This window comes from Gekko japonicus, unplaced genomic scaffold, assembly GCF_001447785.1.
Source record: "Gekko japonicus isolate JY-2015 unplaced genomic scaffold, Gekko_japonicus_V1.1 scaffold1023, whole genome shotgun sequence".
Taxonomy (NCBI): Eukaryota; Metazoa; Chordata; class Lepidosauria; order Squamata; family Gekkonidae; genus Gekko; species Gekko japonicus.
The window spans coordinates 182,017-207,647 of record NW_015163118.1 but is presented as its reverse complement, the minus strand read 5'-3'; the positions used below and the strand labels follow the sequence as shown (position 1 = coordinate 207,647).

General features: G+C 46.2%; 1 protein-coding gene across 1 annotated transcript in view; it reads right to left on the bottom strand.

Annotated features, from left to right (window-relative positions):
- The window catches only part of TRPM2 (transient receptor potential cation channel, subfamily M, member 2), a 63,771-nt gene that overhangs the window by 11,352 nt on the left and 26,788 nt on the right, over positions 1-25,631 (bottom strand). Inside the window, exons 11-24 of the mRNA XM_015406855.1 lie at positions 23,124-23,474; positions 20,862-20,999; positions 17,205-17,334; positions 14,080-14,225; positions 10,933-11,045; positions 10,037-10,250; positions 8,864-8,982; positions 7,197-7,329; positions 6,862-7,033; positions 6,147-6,327; positions 4,024-4,205; positions 2,530-2,662; positions 2,060-2,147; positions 1,498-1,585 (exon numbers count right to left, since the gene is read on the bottom strand). Coding sequence (XP_015262341.1) covers positions 1,498-1,585; positions 2,060-2,147; positions 2,530-2,662; positions 4,024-4,205; positions 6,147-6,327; positions 6,862-7,033; positions 7,197-7,329; positions 8,864-8,982; positions 10,037-10,250; positions 10,933-11,045; positions 14,080-14,225; positions 17,205-17,334; positions 20,862-20,999; positions 23,124-23,474 — 2,188 coding nt within the window. The remainder of the gene's footprint in view (positions 1-1,497; positions 1,586-2,059; positions 2,148-2,529; positions 2,663-4,023; positions 4,206-6,146; positions 6,328-6,861; positions 7,034-7,196; positions 7,330-8,863; positions 8,983-10,036; positions 10,251-10,932; positions 11,046-14,079; positions 14,226-17,204; positions 17,335-20,861; positions 21,000-23,123; positions 23,475-25,631) is intronic.

The window sequence follows — 25,631 nt, the reverse complement described above, 5'->3', positions numbered from 1 at the left end:
GGGGACGGGAGGCAGATGTTGACTGTATGATCGTGCATATAAAATTCGTTGCTGAACTGTCACAAAACCAGATCAAATGGCACGTCTGAACGCACCCATTCACTCTCATTTAGCCCTGCTTCTGAACCTCTCTGAGCATCTGAATGCTGGCTGACAGCAATGAGCATGCTAAGCATTAGCTTGGCATTTTTAGGTGATAAGCACAGGAGTGTCTGCGGACAGAAAAGACTGTTTGACTGAGCCAACATTGCATGCCTTGGCTAACAGGTACAAATGCATATAACAGCTAGAATCCTACAGAAGGACCCTTGATAGTGGTAACTCTTGGGGCTAATGCTCCCACTTGGTCTTTTTCTTCTGCATGATCTAGGGCCAGTCTCCCACAAAAAGGGGGTCTCTAGCCCTAAAGCCCTTTGCAAGGAAAAGTGGGCTATTAACCAACTTAAGCAGCCTTCACGCTAGGCTCTTAGAGGAGTTTGGCTTGCTGAGTCATGATAAAAACTCTCTGTATGGAGTCCTAGACATGATTTCAGGGCTCTTATTTTCTGGTAGCTTCCATACGGGAATGGGATTTCATGTTCCCTATTGATGGTGTGGCTGCAGATAAAGCACAGCACCAACAGGGCTTTCACATGGCAGGTTTCTCTGCAGTGTCCCTGTCCCCAATCCCCCTAGAATCAACTACTTCCCCTCCCTTGGGCCACAAGGCCTTTTGCAATAAAAAAAAATCAGTACAAGAATATTATTATAGCAATATACTATTTTTAGCTATAAGTGTAGCAGGTTTTCTAAATTCCCAGCTTTCATTTTTTTTAAAGTAAGTCTCTAGCCTTTTCCCCTTGTGAAGATATGCCTTTTTCCTTACATCTCTGCAAGGGAAAGTGATGGATACTTTTTTTTTAAATGAAAGCTGATACATAGAGAAGCTACTACACCTATCATTACAACAGTATATCAATATAACAATATTCCAGTGCTGATTAAAAAAAAATACCCTCCCAGTGGCAATGGGAGGGAACAGCTGCTGTGGGGACAAGACCAGGGAAAATGGCTGCCACATGGGCCAGAAAAATCTGAATTTTCCCACCAACACAGCAGCCATCCAGGGTTTACTACATTTGTTTGCAAAACTTTGGAACAAAGCTGGTTTGAGGAAGATGGGGGGGGGGATCAGGGAAACCACTGGAGGTGCAATAAGTAGGGTTGCCAACTTTGGGTTGGGAAATTCTGGGAGATTTGGGGGTGGAGCCTGGTAAGGGCAGGGTTTGGACAGGGACCTCAATAGGGTATAATACCACAGAGTCCACCCTATAAAGCAGCCATTTTCTCCAGGAAGATCAGTTGCAGTTCTGTCAGATCTCCAAGTCCCACTTGAAGGCTGACAACCTAACACAAATGCACTACAATGCTGTGGGGAAGAAGGAAAAACACCCACTTCCCAAAGACACTGAACTTGGGGAGGATAACCCATCTAGAAATGCTTGCAGTTAGACATACCGATACTGGGAGCATCATCCTCTGATCCAAACCCACTACTAGACAGTGAGTGAACAATCCACTGCAGTGCCTTTGCAGACTGGAACATCTAGAGGTCAAAACAAAACAGTTAATGTCTCTCTAACCAGCCTCCAAAGGAGAACGATGGAGATAGTTGTTGAGGGACTCTATATCCCAAGAAGGAACTTGGGTATATTCAGGAAATGCTTTATAAAACTGGCAAATCATTCAAAGGGAGTCTTTCCTTGGAGAGTAATCTCTCAGCACAGGTATTAGTTAAGCATGTGGACAGAAAACTCATTTTACTTCCTTTTGTGCTTACAAGACACAGACAAGCCGGAATTTAGGGATCTGAAGAAACTCTTCTTCTTTGTATAAAAACACATTAAATAATGCAGTAAGTAGGATGTCTCACAAGGTAATCTGACCCCAATTTGCTCCCCATATATTCTAGCCTTTGGACCAGATTGCCTTCTCCCCAGAATGAACCCACCCTCCATATGAGTTTTCAGCTTTCTTTAGATGGACTAATGTGAGCGGCAACCTTGGAAGCCTGCTTTACCTGCTCCTCCAAGTATGCTAGCCTCTGTTCCACCAGCCCTGTCCTTTTCACCTGATCGTGGTCCAATGTTTCTGCCAGGACATCCACCCTAAAAAAAGAGATTTGGGTTCACTGCATGGCCAAGGCATTAGATTCTGTGGAAAGCTGCCACGTCCTCTCAGCTCTTTGTAGGGGGGGAGGGTAAGCTACATCCCCATTCAGGATGTCCATCTGTCATTGCACTCAGGCATATCTGTCCCTATACAGTTCCACCTGTACAGCTAAACTGGTGCGTGAGCTCATGAGGGGCTGACTGGGATAGTGTGGAAGTTGTAGCGAAGAACTTGGGAGTGGTGACAAGGCATGAACCAACAGAGCTGTTGAACCCTCTTGAGCTCTTCTGAGTGATACCGTCATGGTGCTTGGAGCTGGAAAGCCAGTTGATCTGGTGTTGGTGACTGACAACTTAGGCAAGGAAAGACAGCCCTCACCTATTGGCAATCTCCTGGATTGTCTGTTCGGTGTTCTGTTTCTGCTGGCACTGTTGATGCTGCAAGTAGTTTTCCTTCAGGTACATCTCCCAAGACAAGAGTGATGCCTCTTCATTCTTCTCAAGTTTCTCTTCTGCAGTCCAAGTCAAATAGGGAAGGAATAGGAAAAGGGAAGCGGGTGAAATCGTTGGAGGGTCTAGTCAGCCCAATGACTGAAAAGGGGCCTGCATGGACAGAGGCTCATTCTCCTGCTCGGGTTGCATGTGATTCCTCCTCTGAGTCCATCAAGCCTTGCAGCCCCTGTGCTTGGTTGTGTTCAGTGCACCTTTCTGCACCTGGCGTCTGCTTCTGCCAGTGGGCCTTTTGGGCATCTCCCGCCATACTTCTTGGCAGGTGGTGGCCCTGGGCAACAAGGGCCCTGTCATTTGGTGCCACAGGCAATTCAAAGGTGATAACTGCAGAGTGAATTGACTGTTAAGCAGCACAAGCCAATATAGAGGAATTTTGTTTCCTCCCCCCCCGGCAACTTGTCAAGAAGAACTGGGGGGGGGGGACACAAGAAGCTGTGAAAAAAGCCACCTATAGAGAATTTTGTAATTAAGAAAGCTGTAGTGTCAGAGTGGAGCTTCTCAAAAAGCCTGGCACTGGAAACAGGAGGGCGTTACTTCCAATCGAAGGGATGAGGTCTCACCCAACTGAAGCAGAATCACATTTCCAATTTCTTCCCATTCCTTCCAGGATCAATTAGATCCAGGTAGGCAGCTGTGTTGGTCTGAAGCAGTAGAACAAAACTTGAGTCCAGTGGCACCTTTAAGACCAACAAAGGTTTATTCAGGGCTTTTTTGGTAGAAAAAGCCCAGCAGGAACTCATTAGCATATTAGGCCACACCTATGACATCACAGCTCATTAGCATATTAGGCCACACCCCGTGTTACCAGAAGTGTGGTCATCCAGCCACACCCACCTTTTGCTTCTTATTCTGTTTACCTTGTTTGTTGTCAAAACCCAGGGCTTTTTTTGGAGCAGGAACGCCTTTGCATGTTAGGCCACACACCCCTAATGTAGCCAATCCTAATGAGTTTCTGCCACTGGGTGTGGCCTATGATGGTGTGGCCTATTATGCTAATGAGTTCCTGCTGGGTGTGGCCAAATTGGGAGCCAGCCAGAACTCCGTTCCTGTGCGTTCCTGCCCAAAAATAGCCCTGGGTTTATTCAAGGTATGAGCTTTCGTGTGCATACTCACTTACTCAGATACTGAAGATATCTGATACTGAAGATACCTGAGGAAGTGAGCATGCATATGGAAGTTCATACCTTGAATAAACATTTGTTGGTCTTAAAGGTGCCACTGGACTCAAGTTTTGTTCCATGATCAGAGAGTGTCATTCCATTATAATAAGGGCAGAAATCACCCTATGGTCGCAGTTTATCCCACAGACCAAATTGACCTTCAACACTGTTTCAGTGAGTCCTCCCACAACAAAGCTTCTTACTGAGCTGCTTGCGACGTGTGGCCGGTTTCCGAAGAAGTACCCGCTTGACAAAAAGCTGCAAGTGGTTAAAGAGGATGAAGGGTGGTGGAGCAGGGGGCCGGCCATGGTACTCCTCGATCAGGTCGTGACGCTGAAACTTCCAGATCTGGTCTGTGTGCTCCTGCACCTGTTGGAATGTGTAGCTGGGACAGAAAGAGAGAGAAAGGATGAGGCTCTGTCACATGCTGCTTGTCATCTAAATAGCCTTCCTGTACCAGGGACAGTGGTGGCCCACCCCAAATATCCTGGCAGTAGGAATGGATGGGCCAAGTCTTGCAGAATCACACTCCTACTGAGATTACTGGAAGAATTTATAGTATCAATGAAATCTTGACTCAGCATGCAGCAGCAGTGAAAAGGGCAAACTCTGTGCTGGAATGGTTAGGAAAGGAACTGAAAACCAGTGTGATCAGTGGTAAAAGTACTGGACTGGGATCTGGGAGACCCAGGTTCAAAACTCTGCTCTCCCACAGAAGCTTGCTGGGTGACTTTGGGCCAGTCACACACTCTCAGCCTAAGCTACCTCACAGGGTTCTTTTGAGGACAAAATGGAGGAGAGAACAATGTAAGCCACAACTGGGGAGAGAGGTGGGCAAATAAAACTAAAAAGCCAGTATCATGATGCCCTTTTATAGATCTATGATGTGGCCATATTTAATACGGTTGGCTACTGTATCTCAAAAAAGATAGTACAGCACTGGACAATTTATTTATTTATGTAACACATTTCTATGCCATCTTTCCATCCAAACAGGGCCCCCCAAGGTGGCAAACATCAAAACATTAAAATATTTCAACATTCAAACAACATTTAAATATAAGTGTATATTTGAGGTGCAGATTAAAGGCAACCAAAATGAACAAGGAGTCGGCGCCCCTTCTACTCTGGGAAAGGGGACGGCGCTTGGGGCTTTTTAGTTTAAAGGAAAGACAACTGGGAGCCAAGACAGAGTTTTATGAAATCATGCATGGTGTTGAGAAAATGGGTTGAGATATCTCCTGTTTCCATAACTATAGAACTTACAGGCACCCAGTAACATTGATGAACAGTAGATTCAGGACAGAAATATGCAAGTTCTTCATGGCCACAAGATGTAGGCCTTTTCCAGATTGCCTTAATGTTCCAGTTTCATTCCCCAATGTTACTGGGTTTTTTGTTCCGTATGTCCAGACAACTTAGTTAACATTCCCATGCCATCCCGGTCTTTCCTTATTTTTCCCCAAACTAGTTTTTCCTGTACTCCCCCCACCATCACCATTGCAGAATTAATTTGCAAGATAGTCTCTTGCTTGGAATCTAAACATTTTTCCCCACCTTATGGATTGCTGCCCCAAACCTACCCAGATTGGAAGGCAAACTCCCCCCTCCCCCCATTTGCATGCCAGTGCTGAAACAAACAGTCAATCCCATTAAGATAGATTCAGGTGGGCAGCCATGCTGGTCTGAAGCAGTAGAACAAAGTCTGAGTCCACAGTGGCACCTTTAAGACCAACAAAAGGTTTATTCAAGGTATGAGCTTTCGTGTGCCCGCACACTTCCTCAGGCACACCAGAAATGACCCTCAGTTGTAGTTTGATAGGTGCGTAATGTACTTTAAGGGGAATTGTGCAGCCCCCTTGAGGCTGCTGAGACACTGCAGCACTTTGGCACATGTGCAAAAAACCCTTCAACACCCCCCCCCCCCCCCCGGAATCAATCCTCAATGGATCTGTGACAGGGAAAAAATGTAAGTGTGAACTGATTTCACTGATAGTATGATCATCGGATCTGCCACAACTCCCATGAAACCCCAAAAGTCAGCTGCAGCGTGGAAAACGTCATAGTGACAGCCACTAGTTTAGCTGTCTTTAAACGGGGTCGTGAAAAATTCGTGGAGGACAGATCCACTAATGGCTGAGTGAACAGAACCTCCATGTTCAGAGGCTGTAATTTCTGAATATATGAGCAGGACAGCAACATTGGGAAGAGGCCTTGGCTGCTGTGCCCAGCCTGTAGGTCTTCCAGGAGCACCTGGCTGGCCACTGCGTGAAGAGACAGCAGGGACATGGCAACAGCACAAGAGGACACTAAAGGTGGGACTCACTTGAACATGGCAATGAGGAGATTGAGGAGGAGAATGTTGGTGAAGAGCAGGTACAGGCAGAGCAAGATGACAGTCAGCCATTCAGGGAAGATGGGCTGCTGGTTGGACTTGTTCTCAGGGCACTTGGGCTTGTAGGGGTCAGTCCCATTTGGGCTGCACTGATCCGGGTTGAAGTTAACTCCTGCCATTATAAAAATAGAAAGCAAAGTATACTGAGTTATCCCAGCAACAGAAGGAAGCCCAGTCCTTATACTGCTTGTTTGGAGTGTTCTATATTCCATTTTCTATAACAGATAACAACAGGTTCTGTTATTAGCATTTAGGAACATTAGTGGTTTTTGGAGAGGTGGAATGTATGATGTCCTACATGAGCTGACTGAAAATCTGGTGGAGCAGAGGCTGATTCACAACATCATTCACTTTTTCCCCTCTCTTAGGAAACGTGCTACTTCTGAACTGTTGCTGGAGAAAAATAAGAAGAGCTCACCTCCTGGGGATCTGTAGCTGCTCGGAGTGCTATTTATAGCAGCACTCTAAAAACGAGAGCTGAGGAGCACAGTCAGGCAGCCGCCCTGTGTCTCAGAAAGAAAGCTGTGTGTGCGCGTGTGTACTTGTGCGTACACTTCATGTGTCATTTAATCAGGCCAGAACTAGCTTAACACAGGCAGGTCCTCAAGTTAAGTTTCTCAACACAGAGCACAAAATAATTCTGTACCGTCAATGTAGGAAGGGATCTGCCCAAATATCGTCAAGTAAGAATGGTAAACAACGCCTCGAAAGATCCAGTCCACGCGGTTCTCATTATGGATCAGTATGGCTTGCTTGGCCACTCCAAAGGACACAACCCAGACGGCCAAGAGGAAGAGGAAGAAAAAGACGTCCTTCATCTGCGAATCCACAAAGAGAATGCAGGAATGAAATCATTTTTGCCCATACAGTGACTGTTGTCATGGCTCTGGCACTCTCAGCAGGAAACGAAGGTCAGGGATTGCATGCAGCTACCATGGTGCTTCCCCGAGTGGTGTGTTATCAGTAGCAAGGGCAACTCACCATCCTCTTCACTATGATGATTTTGGGTCCTAAAGTTTTACTGACTGTGAAAATGTGCATCAAACGCAGGCAGAAGATAATAAAAGCCAGAGACAATATGATTCTTCCAGGATAGAAAGTGGCTGTGATCCATCTTAGCGCAGAGAAAGGAAATGAAAAGCATATTTATTAACTGGGTTCACCTTCTGAGGCTCTTCTATATGCAGAGGAAATTACATAATCAATCCTGACAAGACAGAGGTGCTCTGGGTTAGTAAAAAGGTAGATCAGGGACCTGAGATCTCCCCTGTCTTGGATGGAGTTACACTCGACTTGAAAAGCCAGGTTTGCAGCTTTGGACTGCCGCTGGACACCTGCGGTGGCTCAGAGTACTTTTGCCCAGCTTCTGCCAGTGCACCAGCTGCACCTGGTCAGTCAGATCTAGCCCCAGTGATCCATGCCTTAGTTACATCTAGACTGGACTAGTGACATTTTCTCTAGTTGGGGCTACCCCTGAAGAGCATTTGGAGGTTGCAGCTAGTGCAGAATGCTGCAGCTAGACTGCTGGTCAGAGAGAGTTACCAGGATCATGTGATCTCAATCCTACAGCAATTATACCGGCTTCTGAGCCACTCCCAAGCTCCATTTAAGGTGTTGCTTGTGACTTTTAAAGCTCTATATGGCTTGGGACTGGGGTATCTTCTCCCATACATTCCTGCCTGGGGTCTAAGGTCACAGAAAGAAGCCCCTTTGACTGTCCCATTGACCAAAGAAGCTCATCTGGTGAGTACACAAGAGAGGGCCTTTCCAGTGGCAGCCCCATGGCTATGGAGCTACAGCCCCAGGGAGGTGGCCCCTGGCCCCTTCACTCGCAGTCTTCAGGAGGCAGTTAAAGTCTGTTTTATTTAGGACTGCATTTGACTAATTTAGTTTGTGTTTATCCGCAGTCCTAATTGAGATTTTAAATTGTGGCCTTTTATAGGTGTCTTTAATAATTGTTATTTACATTGTAAGCCACCTTGAGCTCTGCTAGGTAGAAAGGCGGCTATCAGATGTTTTAAATAAATGCATAAAAATAAAATAAGCATATTCCCAAACATGAGGAGGCTTGATTGCCAAGGAAGGCCAATTTCTGCCCCACCGTCCCCCCTGCAGCAATCAGCAAAGAAGAATGTGCACATGCTCTTGCTCCAATAGTTCTGGGACCTAAGGCGTGCATAGCTCAGCAGCCAGAAGATGAAAACAGCCCACGAGAAATAGAACAGACCAGGACCGAGGAGGAACTGGACTGAACTTTCCTGGAGGTGGGCTTTGAAAAGCCTGCCTGGGAGAAGAGTAGTGGGAGAAGCAAAAGAACTGGGTGACTTCACCAACAATTCCAGTCCCTGCCAAGGGATGGAGGAGTCCATCAAAGGCCATTTCCCCACAAGTGAAGCCAGAAACAGAAGCCCCAAGCAGCCACCCCAAGGTAAAGGAGGCAAAACCAGAATGCAGCTGCAGCCCTGATGCCCAGGCATATGGAAACCGAGGGAATGGACAAAAACTGAGCCACGCACTGCAGAACATTTTCAGCAGACCTCAGCATTGAGACTTAAACAAACAAAAAAATAGTGCTGTGATGCCTGAAAATGCCCTGTTTTCTTCACTTTTCAGAAAAAGTGCTCTGGCACCTTTGCATAGTAACTCACCTGCATGTCAGCCCAGCTATAAAGATCAGGATGGCGCAAAGATCTAGTTTGTTCCAGAAATCATTGAGGTACAAGGAAACCATTTTCAGGAAGCCAAACCCATCAGGATCATAAAAAAGCTGAGAGAAGAGGAGTGGTTTTGCTGTATCAATAAAGCCCTTGTTATTAGGGCTTTCTAAACAGAAATTTATTATTCAGGGGCCCCTAAAGCATGGAAGCAAATGACAGTGTTTAATGGGATCATGTGCTCCTACCATATAAAGCAGAAGCAGAATCCATCCCAGAAAAGCGAAGGAAAATGTGTGTCTCCCTTAGCTCCACAAAGTTTCTGCTCAGACCTACTTCAGAATTTAATACAAGCTGGGTAGATATCTAAGCAGTAAAACAGAATGCCCAGTACAGTGCAGTGAATTGCTGGCTCCTTGTTGCTTCATCCCACCAAGTATCACGAAAAAACCTAAACCTATGAAAGTCAGTCTGAGGTAGTCACAAAAAGATGACTTCAGAGTAAAATGAATTCCACTCCAGCATCTGAAGTAGTGTTTAGAATACAAGAGCTTATGCTGAACTAAATTCAGTTAGTCTAAAGAGATGTTACTTCAGTCATACTTTGAAAGAGATTCCAGACAGGTGGAAAACTCACAGTTTCAAAAAGTCCTAGAAATCAAATTATCCAGTTCATATTGATTAAAAAAAGATTGCATACTTTTGGGATTGAAAGGTATCTATTGGTTTAGAATGTACTGCTTGTCGCCACTGAAACTCATCAGGAGTAATTAATCAATGAGAAGAGTCAGAGACTATATTTTACCATGGGAGGAAGCTCATTAATGAGTGTTCTGATACAGGATCTGTAACAGTGCAATCCTAAACAATGTTACACACTTCTAAGCTCATTAAGTTCAGTTGACGGACTAGTGCTTAGGACTGCATTACCAAAAATAAATGACATTATAAAAACTCTAAAAGTTCTAAAAATGACACAGGCAAGAGAGAGGGAGGAAAAAAAGAGTGTTGAGGGTCTCCAGTGATAGCATAGGTATGGACCAGTAGATGCCCATGACAATCAAACATAATACTAGTGATACTGCAACAGATGCTTTAGCTGGAGGGAAAACAGCATTTCAATTGCATTATCACCAATGCGTCTTATATGCTCGGCACAGCCAATACCTGACGTGTTTCCTCACACACCAGGGAGAAGAGCCAGAAATAGATGACATACTCCTGCCAGGATGGGACTGGTTGAAAATCAACCATCAACACATAGGCAAAGAGCCAGAGGAAGCTGAAGTAGGACAGAATGTTGAGGTGGAAGATGACCACGGGAGCCATGAAGAAGGCTCGGAAGCGAGTCAGGCATGTCATTGGCTGAAGCCTCTTCTCCCTGTGGAAAGGAAGGAAGTGGGAAAGAATGGTATGGGTAGAGATGACTGCAGCAGGGATTTCACATCTTTGCATGATTCTGCAGTATCTAGCGCTCTACCTATGCGATGTGGTCACAGTTGAATTGCTAACAGAGTAGTCCTTAGGCTTGTTGCTCATGTGTGTATTATGATTTATCAACATTCAGATGGAAAACAGCTGATTCTAATGTGGGGTGAGGACACTGCTGAAAAATATGAACTGCTTCACCCATGACACTTTTCCTTTATGGGTGTCACTATCACAAACATTAATTAGTATGTCTGTGTTGCTGTATGCACATGTATTGGAAATGCATTGCTAATCGATATTTCTCTCTCTCTGTATACACATAATACTCCCTTATAGTGAGTCAGACGCTTGGTCTATCAAGGTCAGTACTGTCTACTCAGACTGGCAGCAGCTCTTCTGGGTCTTATGTAAAGGTCTTTTACATCACCTACTACTACTTGATTCTTTTTACTTGAATTGCCGGGGATTGAACCTGGGACCTTCTGCATGCAGCGTGGATATTGTACTACTGGACTCTACCACTTCTAGCTGGTATCGCATCAGTATGCTGTCTTGTGCATGCACACACACACACACAACTGGTGTGGATTAACATGAAAGCTTAATGCTGTGCAGCCAAGCCCTGCAAATACCTGAACATGATGAGGCCAGTGTAGAGCAGGGGGAAGAACAGCATACACAGGATGACCTGGCAGATTCCATTATCAACACTCATTTTTCCCCACCAGACTTTGGTTAAGAAGGCCTGCAAAAGGGAGAGGGGTATTGTGAGAACAAGGCACAATGCTGGCTAGGGCTTGCTTCTACATCCTATATAAGATGGCAGACAGACGGTGAAGGATGGGATGCTCTTTTGTAGAGAGGACATTCCATGCCTGAGGCCACTGTGGGTTTTATACCACAGAATAAGGATGACAACCAAAAAGACCCCAAAATAACCTCTAGAGGAGAGGTGTGTTCCAGCCATGGCTGAGTTAGACCACATAGCTCTGCCCTCCCTTGTGGTCTATTCCAAGTGCATGGATAAGAAGTTGACTTGACTATTGTGCCCCTTTGTGACCACCTGGCTACATGTTTGTAACCTGGGACTATGGGTGGCATCATAGTAACCCTTTTATCTGGTAATAACTCAAGCAGCTGCTCACAGGAATGAGGCAAAAGCGTGTATACACAAATTCATGGTGGTAGGAGGATCATCATTTTGTGATATTTCTTCATGAGCATTCCAAAAGGCTCATTTTTTCTCCTTGAGAGCTTGCCAAAAAAACAAGAAAACAAAAAGCAAGTGTAAATGGAGGTGTCTCGAGAGGAGGTCTTCTATCACTAGAGGTCACACACACTGGTTTTAATTTGAAAAGAAAAATTAAACTTGGGAGGAGGTGGAGCTGCGCCGCGGCAAAGCGGTTAATTCTCAGAGAGCTCCCAAGCATCACCGCCTCTCCGTGCTTTTTAGGGGATTTTCCGGGGCCTCCCGAAATCCCACCAGTTCTCTCAGAGGGAGATCTGGTTGCAGTGGACTTGTCTTGGACTCCGCCCAAATGGCAGTAGTGCCTGAAAGCCCGGGAAGTCCTGAAGCAAAAGCATGGAGTTGCGCAGTCATGGAGCCATGTCTGCATAAGCTGTGAGCACCCGCGCAAGAAAGTATCGAGCCTTATCATAACATCGATAAAGATAAGATCTACACCATGAGTACCTGTAAATGCAACATCTAAGACTTTGATGACCTTCTGATCAAACCCCTTTAAATTGCCCAACAAGTTAAGGAAATGAGGACCGGAGATTCCCCCCCACCCCCCGCTTTCCTCTTTCGTAAGCAGCTGCGATGAGACTGGGACGTAAAGATCTACAAAACACCATTGGGGCATAAAGATTAACTATTGTTATCTCAACATTTCAACAACTTTCACAACTTCTCTACTGATTTGAATTTAAAATATAACTTCTCCTGTTTTACCATATGGGATTTAAAAAGGAGGCTGATCAATACTATTTACAGAGAATGTTTCCCTCAGATGGATTATAATCTCCATTAACTTTGTAGCTTTTTAATATAAAACTGTACTTTACTTCTAAAAATTTAAGGAAGATTGGGTATTCTAAGAGACTGTATATTGTTTGGGCTACGTGGAAAGATTATTAGACTTTAATATGGCTACCGAGGTTTGTATCTGGGAACAGCAGTCAGCTTGGTGAGATTCATTGAAAACACAAGTACGGACTTTGCTGACTTTGCTGAATAGACTTAAACTTGGATCCAGTAAGGAAATGGTTTTTCAAAATACATGTAAGGAGACAGATAACCCAGATGGTTTAGATGCTATACAAGAGATGCAATTTTCCTGGAAACAATTCCAAGGGATACCAGAAAATGAAATTCAACAGGCAATCAAAGTCTTAGAGAGACTCTATGATAAGGAGCAGAGCATTCAACCAGAAACTACAACCAAGAGGGAAGACACACACAGACAACAGATTCAAGCTAAACAACAGGACTTCAATCAATGATTCAGCTCATAGAATGGCCTCCTCAGCTAAAGAAATGGCAAGAACCTACACAGCACAAAACAACAGATCCATGAAAAGCATGCTAAACTTTTCAACTTTTGAAACGGCAAATGAGAATATACAAGATTCATTGTATGGGATGATCTTTTCAGGCAAAGAGAACCCTCCGATTTCTGAAGTGGAAAGGGAGAATATACTTTTGTTAGAAGTTAAAACAGAGCTAATGGAATCCTCAACTATTTTAAGAATGGAAGAAGAAAAAACAAATCTTTCCGTATATAAAGGGAAAAGACACAGAATTATGACTGTAATGAAAAAAAGACCACAGAAAAAGAAGAAAAGGATCAAGTATTATAACTAAAATGATAAAGGGAATCCTAGCTTATGTGTAATTGACTAAAATGAGTTATAGCTGAAAGTTGGTTAGCATATTATTTTTGATTATATATAGTAGAAACAATAGTAGTCTGTTTAGATATATTAATAGATGGAAACTTTTAACAAGGATGAAAAATAACCAATAGTTTGAATTTTTGACAATATATACTAGAAATATTAGTAGTTTATTTAGACATAAGTTAGTAAGATAAAGTGTTGCTAAGATAATAGTCTTGGTTATGGTGAAGGTTTAGTTAACATTGTTGTTATGTATGAGAATTTTGAATAGATACTATGACAATGTAATACTCTCACTTTTGTATTCTTTCTTTTTGAAAATTAATAAAATATTTCTTACAAATCAGAAAAAGTAAAATTGAGGAGTCTTGCTTCCCTTCAGTTGGGTAGTCACTTCTGGTAGTTTTGAGGGAGGGAGACAGAAGAAAGAAAGAAAAGAAAAGAAAGAAAGCCGCTCAGCATCTCACTTCATTTTATTTTCCTCCATGAAATGAAACCAAAAATGTCCTGGGAGTTCTTATGGGGCACAGTACAGGCAAGCAAAGTTCTGAAGTAGCAGCAATTGGTGGGAACTCAAGGGACTCTCCCCTTGAGGTTTTTATCCCTAGAGAAGCAGGAGCAGAAGTACTGGTGGTGGAAGGCACTTTTTGCCTGGAAAAAAGTAATGGTTGAAGTTCCCCCACCAGCAGCAGTGGAGACGAACTCTCCAGTAAAAGGAGGGAGGATAAACTTCCCCCTGCATAGCTATCCCTTCTCGAAAAGGCATGAGGATGACCTTAATGAACAATCATCACTGAGCTGCTCTTGTACAGTAACAGTAAAAAAAATTGCAATTTTTGTGTGGTAGTCTGGAAACACCCCAAAAAACTGAATCACACCTGGATGCCCCCATGAGCCACAAACTTCATATTTTTTGCCTCCAGGGCTAGCTGCAGGCAGGTAGTTTTGCCCCAAGCATCTGAGATACGGATCAGGAGCTTCTGGGCTCTTTCCTCGTCCTTCCGGTAGCATTCAGTGAAAACACCTAGAAAAGCAACAACGGGCAGAGACATTTATGATTTCCAAGGCATCTGTTGCCTTCACTTGGACTTTCTTTTTTTTTATGGCCCCCCGTAGGGGATTTTTTATTTGCATTTACTAAAAACTACAACGAAATTAGGGAGGGAATCTACACACTATAGGAGAAAGAAAAGAAAACCCACTAAACCCCCAAGGGTTGGAGGTCACATACAGCTTGTAAAAAATTTCCTTAACAATAATAAAAAGCTTTCTTTAACATTGAGAGTGATCAATCATCATCATAGCTTGTAAAAACATCCCAACAAATCTGACTATATGAAGAGTAGTCCAGGAGAATCACTATTTAACTTAAACACAAATTACAGAGAACAATGGCATCTCATTTAACCATTATTTTTCCCTCCACCATTAAAAGCAAATTAACAGTAAGTCACCCTCAGTAGATATTACACAATCTCATTTTCTCTTCCATTGCTGTTTTCCTTTTTCTTCTTCCCTGTGGCACCATCTTGCTGTATCAGGAACTGGCCATCTCAAAACAAAGTCCCTTCTCCTTTTTCCAGGACTGTTCCGCTTAAATTCTTGCCTTCAATCATAGGGGTCGTTCCAATTTGCTTTTCACTGCCTGACTTGAAGAGAGTCTCGTCGCCTTATTGCCCATCAGACTTAATCAGGATATAACCATGGAGGATACTCCTTCGCTTTAAGCCTCACTTATGGTCTGCATACAGGCCCTTCGAATTGCAAATGCCCATTTGACTCTCCTCTTCGATCTTGGAAGCCCCTATGATCATTGGTTAGACCAGGGGTCATTTCGTAGAAAAAGAGCTAGGGGAACTCATTAGCATATGTCACACCCTCTGTCATCACCGGAAGTGTGTCATAAGGCCACACCCCCTGACATCACCGGAAATGTGTCATAAGGCCACATACACTGCCCCCAACGGTCTCGGCCACCGCTGCCAGCCTTGCAGCTCCACTGCTGAGCCCCATGAGGGGCCCGGCGGTGGACCTCCAAGGCCGGCGGGAGTGCTAGGAAGCTCCGCGAAGGCCCTCCCTGGCCCCAGGCAGGCAGGGGTGGGGAGAGGCAGGGAGGAAGCAACTTACCCTCCCTCTTCTCCTGCCTCCTCCTGGCTGAATGAGGGCAGGAAGCGGGGCGGCCGGAAGCAGGGGGCGGGGCTTCATCATGTGCCCCCCGTACCTCACCCGGGGGAACTGTGTTCCCCCGCGTTCCCCCCCGAAATGACCTCTGGGTTAGACGCTTCTCCAATATTAACACGGTCCTTTAAAAAGCAGCAGCTGACATGTAGCACAGTTCTTGCATAGTACCTCATTTATACCAACAGGGAACAAAGGCTTAACACACAGTTTGCAAGAGTCTATGATTATTTCTGGTCAGATGGTTAACCAGCAGCTCTTCCACTTCCTGGAGAAAGCTTTGATATCGCTTGTTCCTCTTACAACGTTGTCCGTCACCATTTTCAAGGATGTTTACTTTTACAAAGTTTGCCAAAATCCTGAAAACTTGCTTCAATGCTTAACTGCCTCCTGGAATCTCTCCGTATAGTTCATTGCCGCTTTTAAACCTGCCCCCCCTTTCTTCTAGCTCCGTAACGCTTATAAACAGTTTTTAGCAGAGGAGAGTCCCCTCTCCCCCCTTGCTTTTCCCCAGGGGGCTTTCGCTTTGTTGTTTCGTTTCAACTTTACTCACTCTTCATATGTAGATCAAGTAGATCTTGCCGACAGATATGCTTATTTGGCACTCAACCTCCACTCTCTTGATGGGGTGTGCGTAGCTTAGTCCTTGCCGGAACACAGCAAAGAGACCATCGGAGCAAAGGGACGCCTCAATTTCCCGACAGCGTGCTGGGAAAGAGGCGACCCTCAGCACTCCACGACTGGAGACCCTTTGCAAAGGTCCACGGGGGGCGTGGACATTCTCCCCCCCTCTCTAACTGCTAGTTTGCGAGCCACCTCCTTGGGAGATCCCAGGAGACACAGCCGCCATCAGCTTGCCGAAACCCCGTCCTCTCCTTCACTTGGACTTTCAACAGAAGCGCAGCCTGGCTGCCCATGTACAAACACCACGCACTACACACAGTGTATAGGCACCAAAGCAGAGGACACAACCCTAGTGTGTGGCTAGAATTGAAGGAAACAAAGTGAGAGAGGAGGGCACCGAAAGACAGATAGGAGATGGACTTAAGAGCCTAACCGCATGATACATTTTCCTGAGGTATGCCTCCGGGTTGGGTTGGCAGTCCGAATTCACATTTGGATGGCACATGGAGAGAGCTTTCCTTTCAGTGCCATTCTCCCAATTAGAACAGTGAATACTATTTGCCCTGTTGGGGGTGAGGGTTGGGCTCCATGTATACCATTGTGGTAATGCCATTTCCCCCCAAAAGAGCAAACAGTGGCTCTGGGGGAACATTTCAGGCCAGGTAAACAGTGCGGTGCAGGGAGAAGCTGAGGCCTCCTTGCTTATACACTGTGCTTCCAATCTAGATTGTGCCCCTGAGTGCCTAGAAACTGAGTTCCCAGAAGGGACCTTGCAATGAAGATCTGATTGGAAGTCCTGAGGGTAGACCTGGACATGACCCAAAGATTGTGTAACATGTAGTTAAGCCTTATTAGTTGTACTCTGGCTTCGGAGTGCAGATTCCAGTGATTGAGAGCATTGCTTAACAAGCAGCTACATAAAACTTGCCACGTTTCAGTCTGAATCAGATCCCTAGGATTTGTATAGCTGTAATTGTACTCCAGTTTTTTGTGAGATCATGCCACAGGGGATGGAATTCTAGGACAGAGTTGAGCCGGTTTTTCTCTAAAAGGATACTTGGGCTGGGAGCGGCATGAGGTTAATGCAGTGTAGAGAGTGAAACAGGAACGAAGCAGTCTAGGAGGTGGCAGCACAGAAAGAGGAAACCGGAGTTGCTATTCAGCCCGTACATGAAGCCGAACAACCCCAACCCTGACTCACCAATGGCTCGATGTTCATACTCCTCTGCCAGGGTCAGCATTTCCTCTGTGCTGTCAGTGTCATTTTCCTCTTTGGACAACTCCTTCAGTAACTTGCTGCAGGCCAAAGCTGCTGCAATGCAGTCCTGACTCTGCAGCAAAAGAATTCAGGTTAGCAAGAACATGATACTTCTTCTGGCCCTGGGTCGATGGTGTACCCTTCTGCAGCCCTCGCTTTTAGAAGGGAGGTTGCTCTTTCAGCACAGATCACCCTTCCCACTCCTAACCTGCCAGCATCTTAGCAATTCTCTGCTTCCCACTGACTTCTCTATGCTCTGCTCATGGTCTTGTTCAGGGGCAGGCAACCTGCACTGTGTGTGCCAATTGGTGGCATGCCAGGGCTGGTTCTCTGCCCAAGCAGCCAAGCTGAAACCCTGAAATTCTGGCAGCAAGGCATGCTCTTTGTGTCTGGCCAAGTGTCTATCTATGCATTTTTATTCTGCCCTTCTGCCAAGGAGTTCAGGGCACAGTACATTGCTCTTCTTGCCAATTTATCCCAACAGTAACCCTTTCTGGTAGAACAAGCAGAGGGAGTGACTAGGGTGAACTGGGTGACCCAAGGTCACCCAATTAGCCATGGCAGAGTAGGGATTTGAACTCAGATATTGCAGGTCCTTGTCCAACACTTTAACAACCACTATATTCAACCCCTTTTTAATCCTTGTCTCTCCTCCACCTACTCCCCAGCAGTGCAGCTACATCTTCACATGGAGAGATGGGGGGGGTGGCACTCAGACCAAACAGGCTGCCTACCCTCATTGAGTTCTTAGATGCAATAACCATGTGTCTGGTCTGTACCATAAGTCCACTTCAGACTGCAGATGGGGGCTACAATAACATAACTGAATGGTTCTCAATACAAACCAACAGAACCCTGCATGCAGAAGTCTAGCAAGGCAAAAACAAGAACCTTTCTCCTTGACAACTAGTTGCCCATGCCCTTCCTGATTACTTAAATCTGCCAGGGATGGGAAGGCTGACTGGGTTAAAGAGGTAGTGATCACCCCAGCCTTGAAACAGAATGTGGTGTGTCCATGTCTAAAGATGACTATCCTGCACTCAGGAGATCTCAATCATTATTGACCAGTCTCAAATGTTCTGTTCATGAGCAAGGTGATTGAACAGGTGGTGACTGGACAACTTCAAGCTTTCCCAGATGTGGCAAATTGTTTAGATCCATTTCAATCTGGTTTCAGTCCTGGTTATGGGACTGAAACAGCCTTAGTTGTCCTGGTGGATGACTTGCACTAGGAGATGGACTAAGGGAGTGTGATGCTGTTCATTGTAGGCTAGGGATGGGCACGAACCACACCAAGAAGCAAAATTCATCACAAATTTTGCCCTGTTCATGGTTAACAAACTGGAGTTCATGACTGGTCTACCGTCATGAACATCCATGAACTTTTAAAGCAGTTTGTGGATAGGGAAGGAAGCGGGGGTTAAAAGGGACTCCAAGTCCCTTTAAACACACTTTCTGTTCCCCACAAAAACAGCTGAGCAGCGGGGAGGCACTCCCTGCCACTCAGCTGTTTCCAGCTGTCTTGTGCTGTTCATTTAAACTTTAAAGGGACTGCAGAAGACAGCCCAAAACAGGTGAGCAGCCAGGAGCAAGCTGCACCTCCTTGCTCAGCTGATTTTCTGGCTTTCTGCAAATCCTGTTTAAAGGGACCGCTGTTCTATTGCAGGGCCACAAACCACGAACCGGTTCAGTTTGCAAATGAACCTCCTGGTTCAGTTCAAGGTTCAGCCATGAACCACAAACTGAATGAACTGCATTTTTCCGGTTCATGCCCATCCCTACTGTGGACCCGTCAGAAGCTTTTGATACCATATATCATGGTATCCTTGTGGACCACCTAATTGGACTGAGATTGGGAGGCACCGTTCTGCAGTGGTTCCATTCCTACCTGGAGGATTGGCTTCAGAAGGTAGTTCCGGGGGACTACTGCTCAGCCTCTTGACCTATGGGGTCCCACAAGGATCTGTTCTGTCCATTCTTCTCTTTATCATCTACATGAAACCACTGGGTGAGGTCATCCAGAGATTTGGGCTGGGTTGTCATCAATATGTGGATGACACTCAACTCTCTCTTGCGCTTCCAGCTGATTCTGGGGAGACCGTAGAAACCCTGAACTGGTGCCTGGAGCAGTTTTGGAGTGGATGAGGGCTAATGAACTGAAACTTAATCCTGGCAAGTTGAAAGTGCTACTGGTGGGCAGAAGGTCTGACCCAGGATTTAAGGTCTCACCCACAATGGATGGGGTTGCACTCCCCTTGAAGGAACAGGTCTGTAGTCTGTGGGTACTCTTGGATCCTAGCCTACTGCTAGATAAGCTGTGGCCAGGAGTGCCTTTTATCAACTTTGACTGGTTAGCCAGTGCAGTCTTTCCCGGGCAGCAAAGATCTGGCCATTGTGATACATGCCTTGGTTACATTACAGCAATGTGCTCTACATGGGGCTGCCCTTGAGAAGTGTTTGGAAACATCACTTGGTACAGAATGCTGCAGGCAGGATATTGACTGGAATTGGTCTTAGGGACCATATCACCTCAGTCTTGGACCATCTATACCGGCTCCCAATTTATTCCCAGGAACAATTCAAGGGACTAGTTTTCACCTGCAAAGTCCTATGTGGTTTGGGACCAACATACCAGAAGGACCACCTAATCCCTTGTGAACAAAACCAACCACTACAGTAATATTTGGAGGTCCTATTTTGGGTGCCCCTACCTTCTGAGATTAGGTGGGTGGTAACCCAGGAGAGGGCCTTTTTGGTTGTGTCACCAAGGCTCTGGAAATCAATCCCCAGGAAGATGTACCTGTCCTCTTCTGTTGCCCTCTTCCTCCAGTGGGTGAAGACTTTTTTGTTTTGTTTGGCTTTCCCTCAGGGATCTCTCCCTTCTGACAAATGTTTTGCTGTTTTTATGTCTTTGTACATATTCCAGCTATATTTTTAATTGTTTTAATAATAGGTATATTTTGAGAGGTTGATTTTAAAATGTGATTTATCATGTATGTTTTAATTTGTTAGCTGCCCTGGTGGCCCTTCTGATGGCAGAAAGGCAGGCTATAAATGCTGTGAAATAAATAAAAATAAAAATAGTCTTCCACATGGAAGAATTTTTTAAATGGAAGACCAGTAAATCATGTGCATCTTCACTTCTCAGTGAGACCAGAGTAAGACCAAAGTCTTTTTGTCAAGTGTATCCCAGCTATCAAAAGTGTCCTCATTAACCTTCTCACTAAGGGGGGGGGGGGCTTGCTAGCAGGGTCAGTGAAGGTCACTGCCCTTGGAGGTAGGGCTCAGAACCATTGACCAAGCTATGTTAAATTGAAGGCTCTCCCAAAAGATCGTTTGAGGTGGGTACAGTCCAGTCTGGATGTGTGTGTGTGTGTAGTGCTGTGAAGTCACAGCTGATTTATGATGACCCCATTGGGTTTTCAAGGCAAATGATTAAGCAGAGGTGGTTTACTATTGCCTTCCTCTGCAAAGGTTTCCTTGGTGGTCTCCCATCTAAGTACTGACCCTGCTTAAGCTTCTGGGATCTGATGAGACCAGGCTATACTATCCCATTCCATATCCCTCCTGTTTGGATACAACTTGGGAAAAGGTCTTTACCTGAGCCCAGATTATTTCAGCCAACTCCCTGCGGTTTTGCACAATTGCCCAAATGAGCAAGTCCCTCACAGGATCCATGGTGAATGCGATGCGGCCAGCAGAACGCTTGTAGAGGGATCGAAGACTCACCCCTTGTACCTACAGAAAAGAACTTCCTTGTAAAGGCTGGAGGCAAACAACAGCTGCTAAGACAGAAAGAAATCCCCGATATTATAGATTTATTACATTTATGGTGAAATAATTAATAATGCATCAAATGATTGTTAGGATTAATAGTTGTATAAGATATATATGACCTATGTGATGATCTGTTATAGTTGGAACAGTATATTTTATTATTATTGAGATTGATGTCTTTGTAAATTTGTAATTGATGTGTATGTAAACTTGATTGGAAATCCAATAAAAATTATTAGAAGAAGACAGTTGGAGGCACTATGATCAGGGTGGCTTCTACACAGAGATGATTCTCCACGTACCTCTTGCTGCTGCAGAGCATCCACACATCAGTTTTCCCCTCACTTTCCTTGCCCCAGCCCTCCATGGCTGCCAATTCCCCACCATTTTCCGGCTTACAAATAGTAATATCCAGGGGTCGTTTGGGATGAGAGTGTGCCAGTGCACTGATCCGGCAGCCCTGGTAGAAACAAGCCCCGCCCCCAGCTCCCCACCCCGCCCCCAGCTCCTTCAGTTTAGAGTCGCGCTGCTGCAGCAGCACAATCTCTCCATTGTATTCTATGGCCCCATATAATACAACGGAAAGTTTGCACCACCACTGCGGCACAACTCCAAAGAGAAGGGGCTTAAACTTTAAGCCCCTTCTCTCTGGAGTTGCACCGCATCAGCAGCACAATCTTGCCATTCTATTCTATGGGGCCATAGAACAGAATGGCGAGATTGCGCCGCTTCTGCAGTGTGACTCCAGAGAGGAGGGGTTTATACTTTAAACCCCTTCTCTCTTTGCTTCCCCTCCAGCCTGCCTTGGCAGCCTGGCTGGAGAAGCAAAAGGCAGGCTGAGGGGGGGGAAGCGAAAAAAGAGAAGGGTTTAAACTTTAAACCCCTTCTCTCTGGAGTTGCGCCTTGGCGGCGCGATCTCATCATTCTATTCTATGTTCCCATAGAATAGAATAGCGAGATCATGCCACTTCTGCAGTGCGACTCCAGAGAGGAGGGGTTTAAATTTTTAACCCCCTTTTCTCTTTGCTCCCGCCCCCGGCTCCCCTTCCCCAGAAGCCTGCCAAGGCGGGCGGGCGGGCAGGGAAGCGAAGAGAGAAGGGGTTTAAACTTTAAACCCCTTCTCAGCTGGGGAAGGGGAGGGGAGGATAGAATGGAGAGAGAAGGGGGTTAAACTTTAAACTCCTCCTATCGCTCCCCCACCCCACCTTGGCAGGCCAGCTGAGGAAGCAAAAAAGGGGGAGGGCATCTTCAAAAACCTCCCCTTTCCCAGCCGGCCTGCCAAGGCGGGCAGGCGTGGGGAGAAGAGAGAGAAGGGGTTTAAAGTTTAAACCACTTCTCAGCTGGTGAAGGGAAGGGGAGGCTTGGACCATTGCCTTGCACTGCCTAACCTAACAAACATGAAGTTGCTTAATTGTTATCAACCTGCCCAAACGACTTATTTATATCCCACTTTTTCCTGTTACTCAAGGCAGCTTACAAATCATACTGAATAGCATAATAGGGGTGTGCAAAAAAACCTCAGTGATTCTGACTCAATTATAGCCTATGGGGACCTGTGAGCCCCATAGACTATAATCGAGAATTGATCTGGAGGTTTCTGGGGCTCTGGGGGCTGTTTTTTAAGGTAGAGGCACCAAATTTGCAGCATAGCTGCTGGTGCCTCTCCTCAAAAAAACCCCCAACTTTCAAAAAGATTGGACCCAGGGGGTCCAATTCTATGGTCCCCAGGTGCCTCCATCCTTCATTGTTTCCTATGGAAAGGGAAAGTGATGTGAATTGAAACTAAAATGCTCTGAGCAGCCCTCTGAAATGTTATGCACCAGTGCCCCCTAGTGCGGTTTAGAGGGAACTGTGATTAGGAGCTTAGCAAGGATTGGTGCTGGGCTGAAGCACATATATCTCAGGTATACAGTGCACTAGACTGGTATACTGGGCCACTACACTCCACTATGAGGATAGGGAAGAATGGGCAGCCCAGGTTTTGATAAGGAAGCCCCATAGTAGAAAGAGCTGAGAAGTCCTACTGTAAAGCTAGGGGGCCATTAGAGGCTTAAGGGGTTAACAACATGGAAAAAAATAGAGTACATTAAGCTTGATATGAGGCACGGCAATGGAGAGACGATGTCGCTCGGTGTTCTTCGGTTTCGGGTACAGAGGTTGTGTGAAGTCCCCCAACAGCTCCCTTAGCACCTGGGATACGTGGTGCAGCTGGACCTTGGGCACTCTGGAGAAGGCCGAACGCTCCTTCTCTTCCAGCAGCACCTTCTGCAGCTTCCCATGGAATACACTGGAGGCCACCACATTGTCATAGAGGTAGTTGAGGGTATCCCAGGTAACAAACTCCTTCAGGCGCACGCCTTGCTCCAGAAACAACTTCACAAATTCTGGCTTGTTGGCTATGAGGGCAGCCGCCATCATTGGGTGCAGATCACAGGGCTGTTGGGCAGGAAAACAGCCAGGAGACAGTGTCAATACAGAGGGCTCAGGCCCAGGTTGCCCCCCCCCCCATGACATGGAAATGGAGAGGATGTAAGAAAAGGAAGTCCAAAGGCAGAGAGAGGAGGAAGCAGGCAGGAAGTTGGAACCACCTCTGGTAACAGCAGCAGCTGTAGCTTAGTCGTGAAACCAAAGTAAGCAGGCAGAAGACGGCTAATGGGAAGGGACCAGCAATCACAAACTCAGCTGTTGTGTCTCACACTGTGACTACATCTGTACCTCAGTGAAAGGAGGAAAACAGCAGACAGCTCCAAGCAAGCAAAACACACGAGTGTTTCTCATGGACAACAATTTCCCCTCACCCCCTCTCAAGATGAGGGGCAACCTGCAAGAACAGAGTTTTGAGAGGAATATTGAGCTGCCACAGGAAGGTGGGAATATCTGCATTCCACAGGAACACATTTGGAAATGCTACTATGGATCCAACTGATATCTGCCAAGCCAGAAAACCCAATCTTGCCCCACATGGAGATACTGCCTTCTGTTTCAAATAAGAAACTGGAGGTTACCCTGTTGTTCTAGGAAATGAATCACACATGACACAGGTAATACCTGCCAAGATTAATGTTTAGTAAGCGTGGAGCCCAATTCTTTAGCAAGCCAAAACTAAAAAAGCAACCCTGCTGTTGCTGCAGCAATAGGGGGGTCAAAGAACTCAGGTAGGGATGCCAGCCTCCAGTTGGGCCCGGGGGATGTCCCAGAATTACAGCTCATCTCCAGACTACAGAGATCAGTTCCCCTGGAGAAAATGGATGCTTTGGAGACTGGACTTTATAGCACTGTAGCCCCCCTGAGGTCCCTGTCCTCCTCAGGCTCCACCTCCAAATCTCCAGGAGTTTCCCAACCTGGATCTGGCAACTCTAACTCCCTGTCCCCTGCCAGTGGCCAGGGGGGACTTGGAAACCTTAAACTCATGCCACTGTTTCCATAGGCATAAACTGGGGGGGGGACCTCAGGGGCTGGCGCCTTCCCCCAATTTTCCCCCTCCACTTTCTGAGACTTTGGGTGGGTTGGGAGCAGTGCTCTCTGTAAGCTGCATGCTGGAGCCCAGCGCAGGGATTTTCATCCCAGGGTCAGCACACAGGTCCTGAGGAGTAGGTGGCCCCACCCTCCCAATTATCAACTTGCCTGGCTGGAGGTATGGCTGGAAGGTGCTTGGCTGTAGGGCAGGACGTATAAAGAGGGACACGTGTGCAGGCCCTGCCCTACTTCCTGCTTCAACTAGAACTGCTGGAAGAGCCCCTGTGCTGTGCCGCCCAACCTGCCCACCAGCCACTGGATCAGGTAAGTCTCCCCCTGCTTATGTCTGCCCAAGAGGAAGGTTGGGGGGACTCAGGAGGGCCCAGCAGCCATGCCGCAGTTTCTCTCCCCAGCACCAATGGGCTTTACAGCTAAATGTTGCGGGAGGCTCTTCATGGGCCTCTTTGTTGGGGGGGGGGGGAGAGCCGGCATGCACATGGAGCCTTGAACCTGCTTGGCTGGTTGCCTGCGAGTCCCGGTGAAGAGAAAAGCCCCTGAGTTTGTTTTAAGTTTGTTGGGGGGGGGAGCTGGCTTCCACGTGGTGGCTTCTGCCTGGCTGGCTGGTTGCTGGTGAGTCCAGGAGAGAGAAAAGCCCATTGAGTTTGTTTTGAGTGTAATTTTGAGATCTTCTTAAAACTAATTTGGTGCCACAAAGCTTTCTTTCTTTCTTTCTTTCTTTCTTTCTTTCTTTCTTTCTTTCTTTCTTTCTTTCTTTCTTTCTTTCTTTCTTTCTCTCTCTCTCTCTCTCTCTCTCTCTCCTTCCTCTTTCCCCATCTATTTGCTTTCTTTCCTCCTCTCCCCTCCCTCCATCCCTCATTAAAACATCCCTAGTTAGGGTTGCCAGGATCCCCCTGTCCACCGCTGGGGGATGGGGGGGAGGGGTGGCCCGATACAGGTTGAGGAACTCCTGGAGATTTAGGGATGGAGCCTGGGGAGGACTGGGACCTCAGTGGGGAACAATGCCATAGAGTCTACCCTCCAGAACATCCATTTTCTTCAGGGAAACTAATCTTTGTAGTCTGAAACTGAGCTGTAATTCAGGGACTCCCCAGGTCCCACCTGGAGGCTAGCACCCCT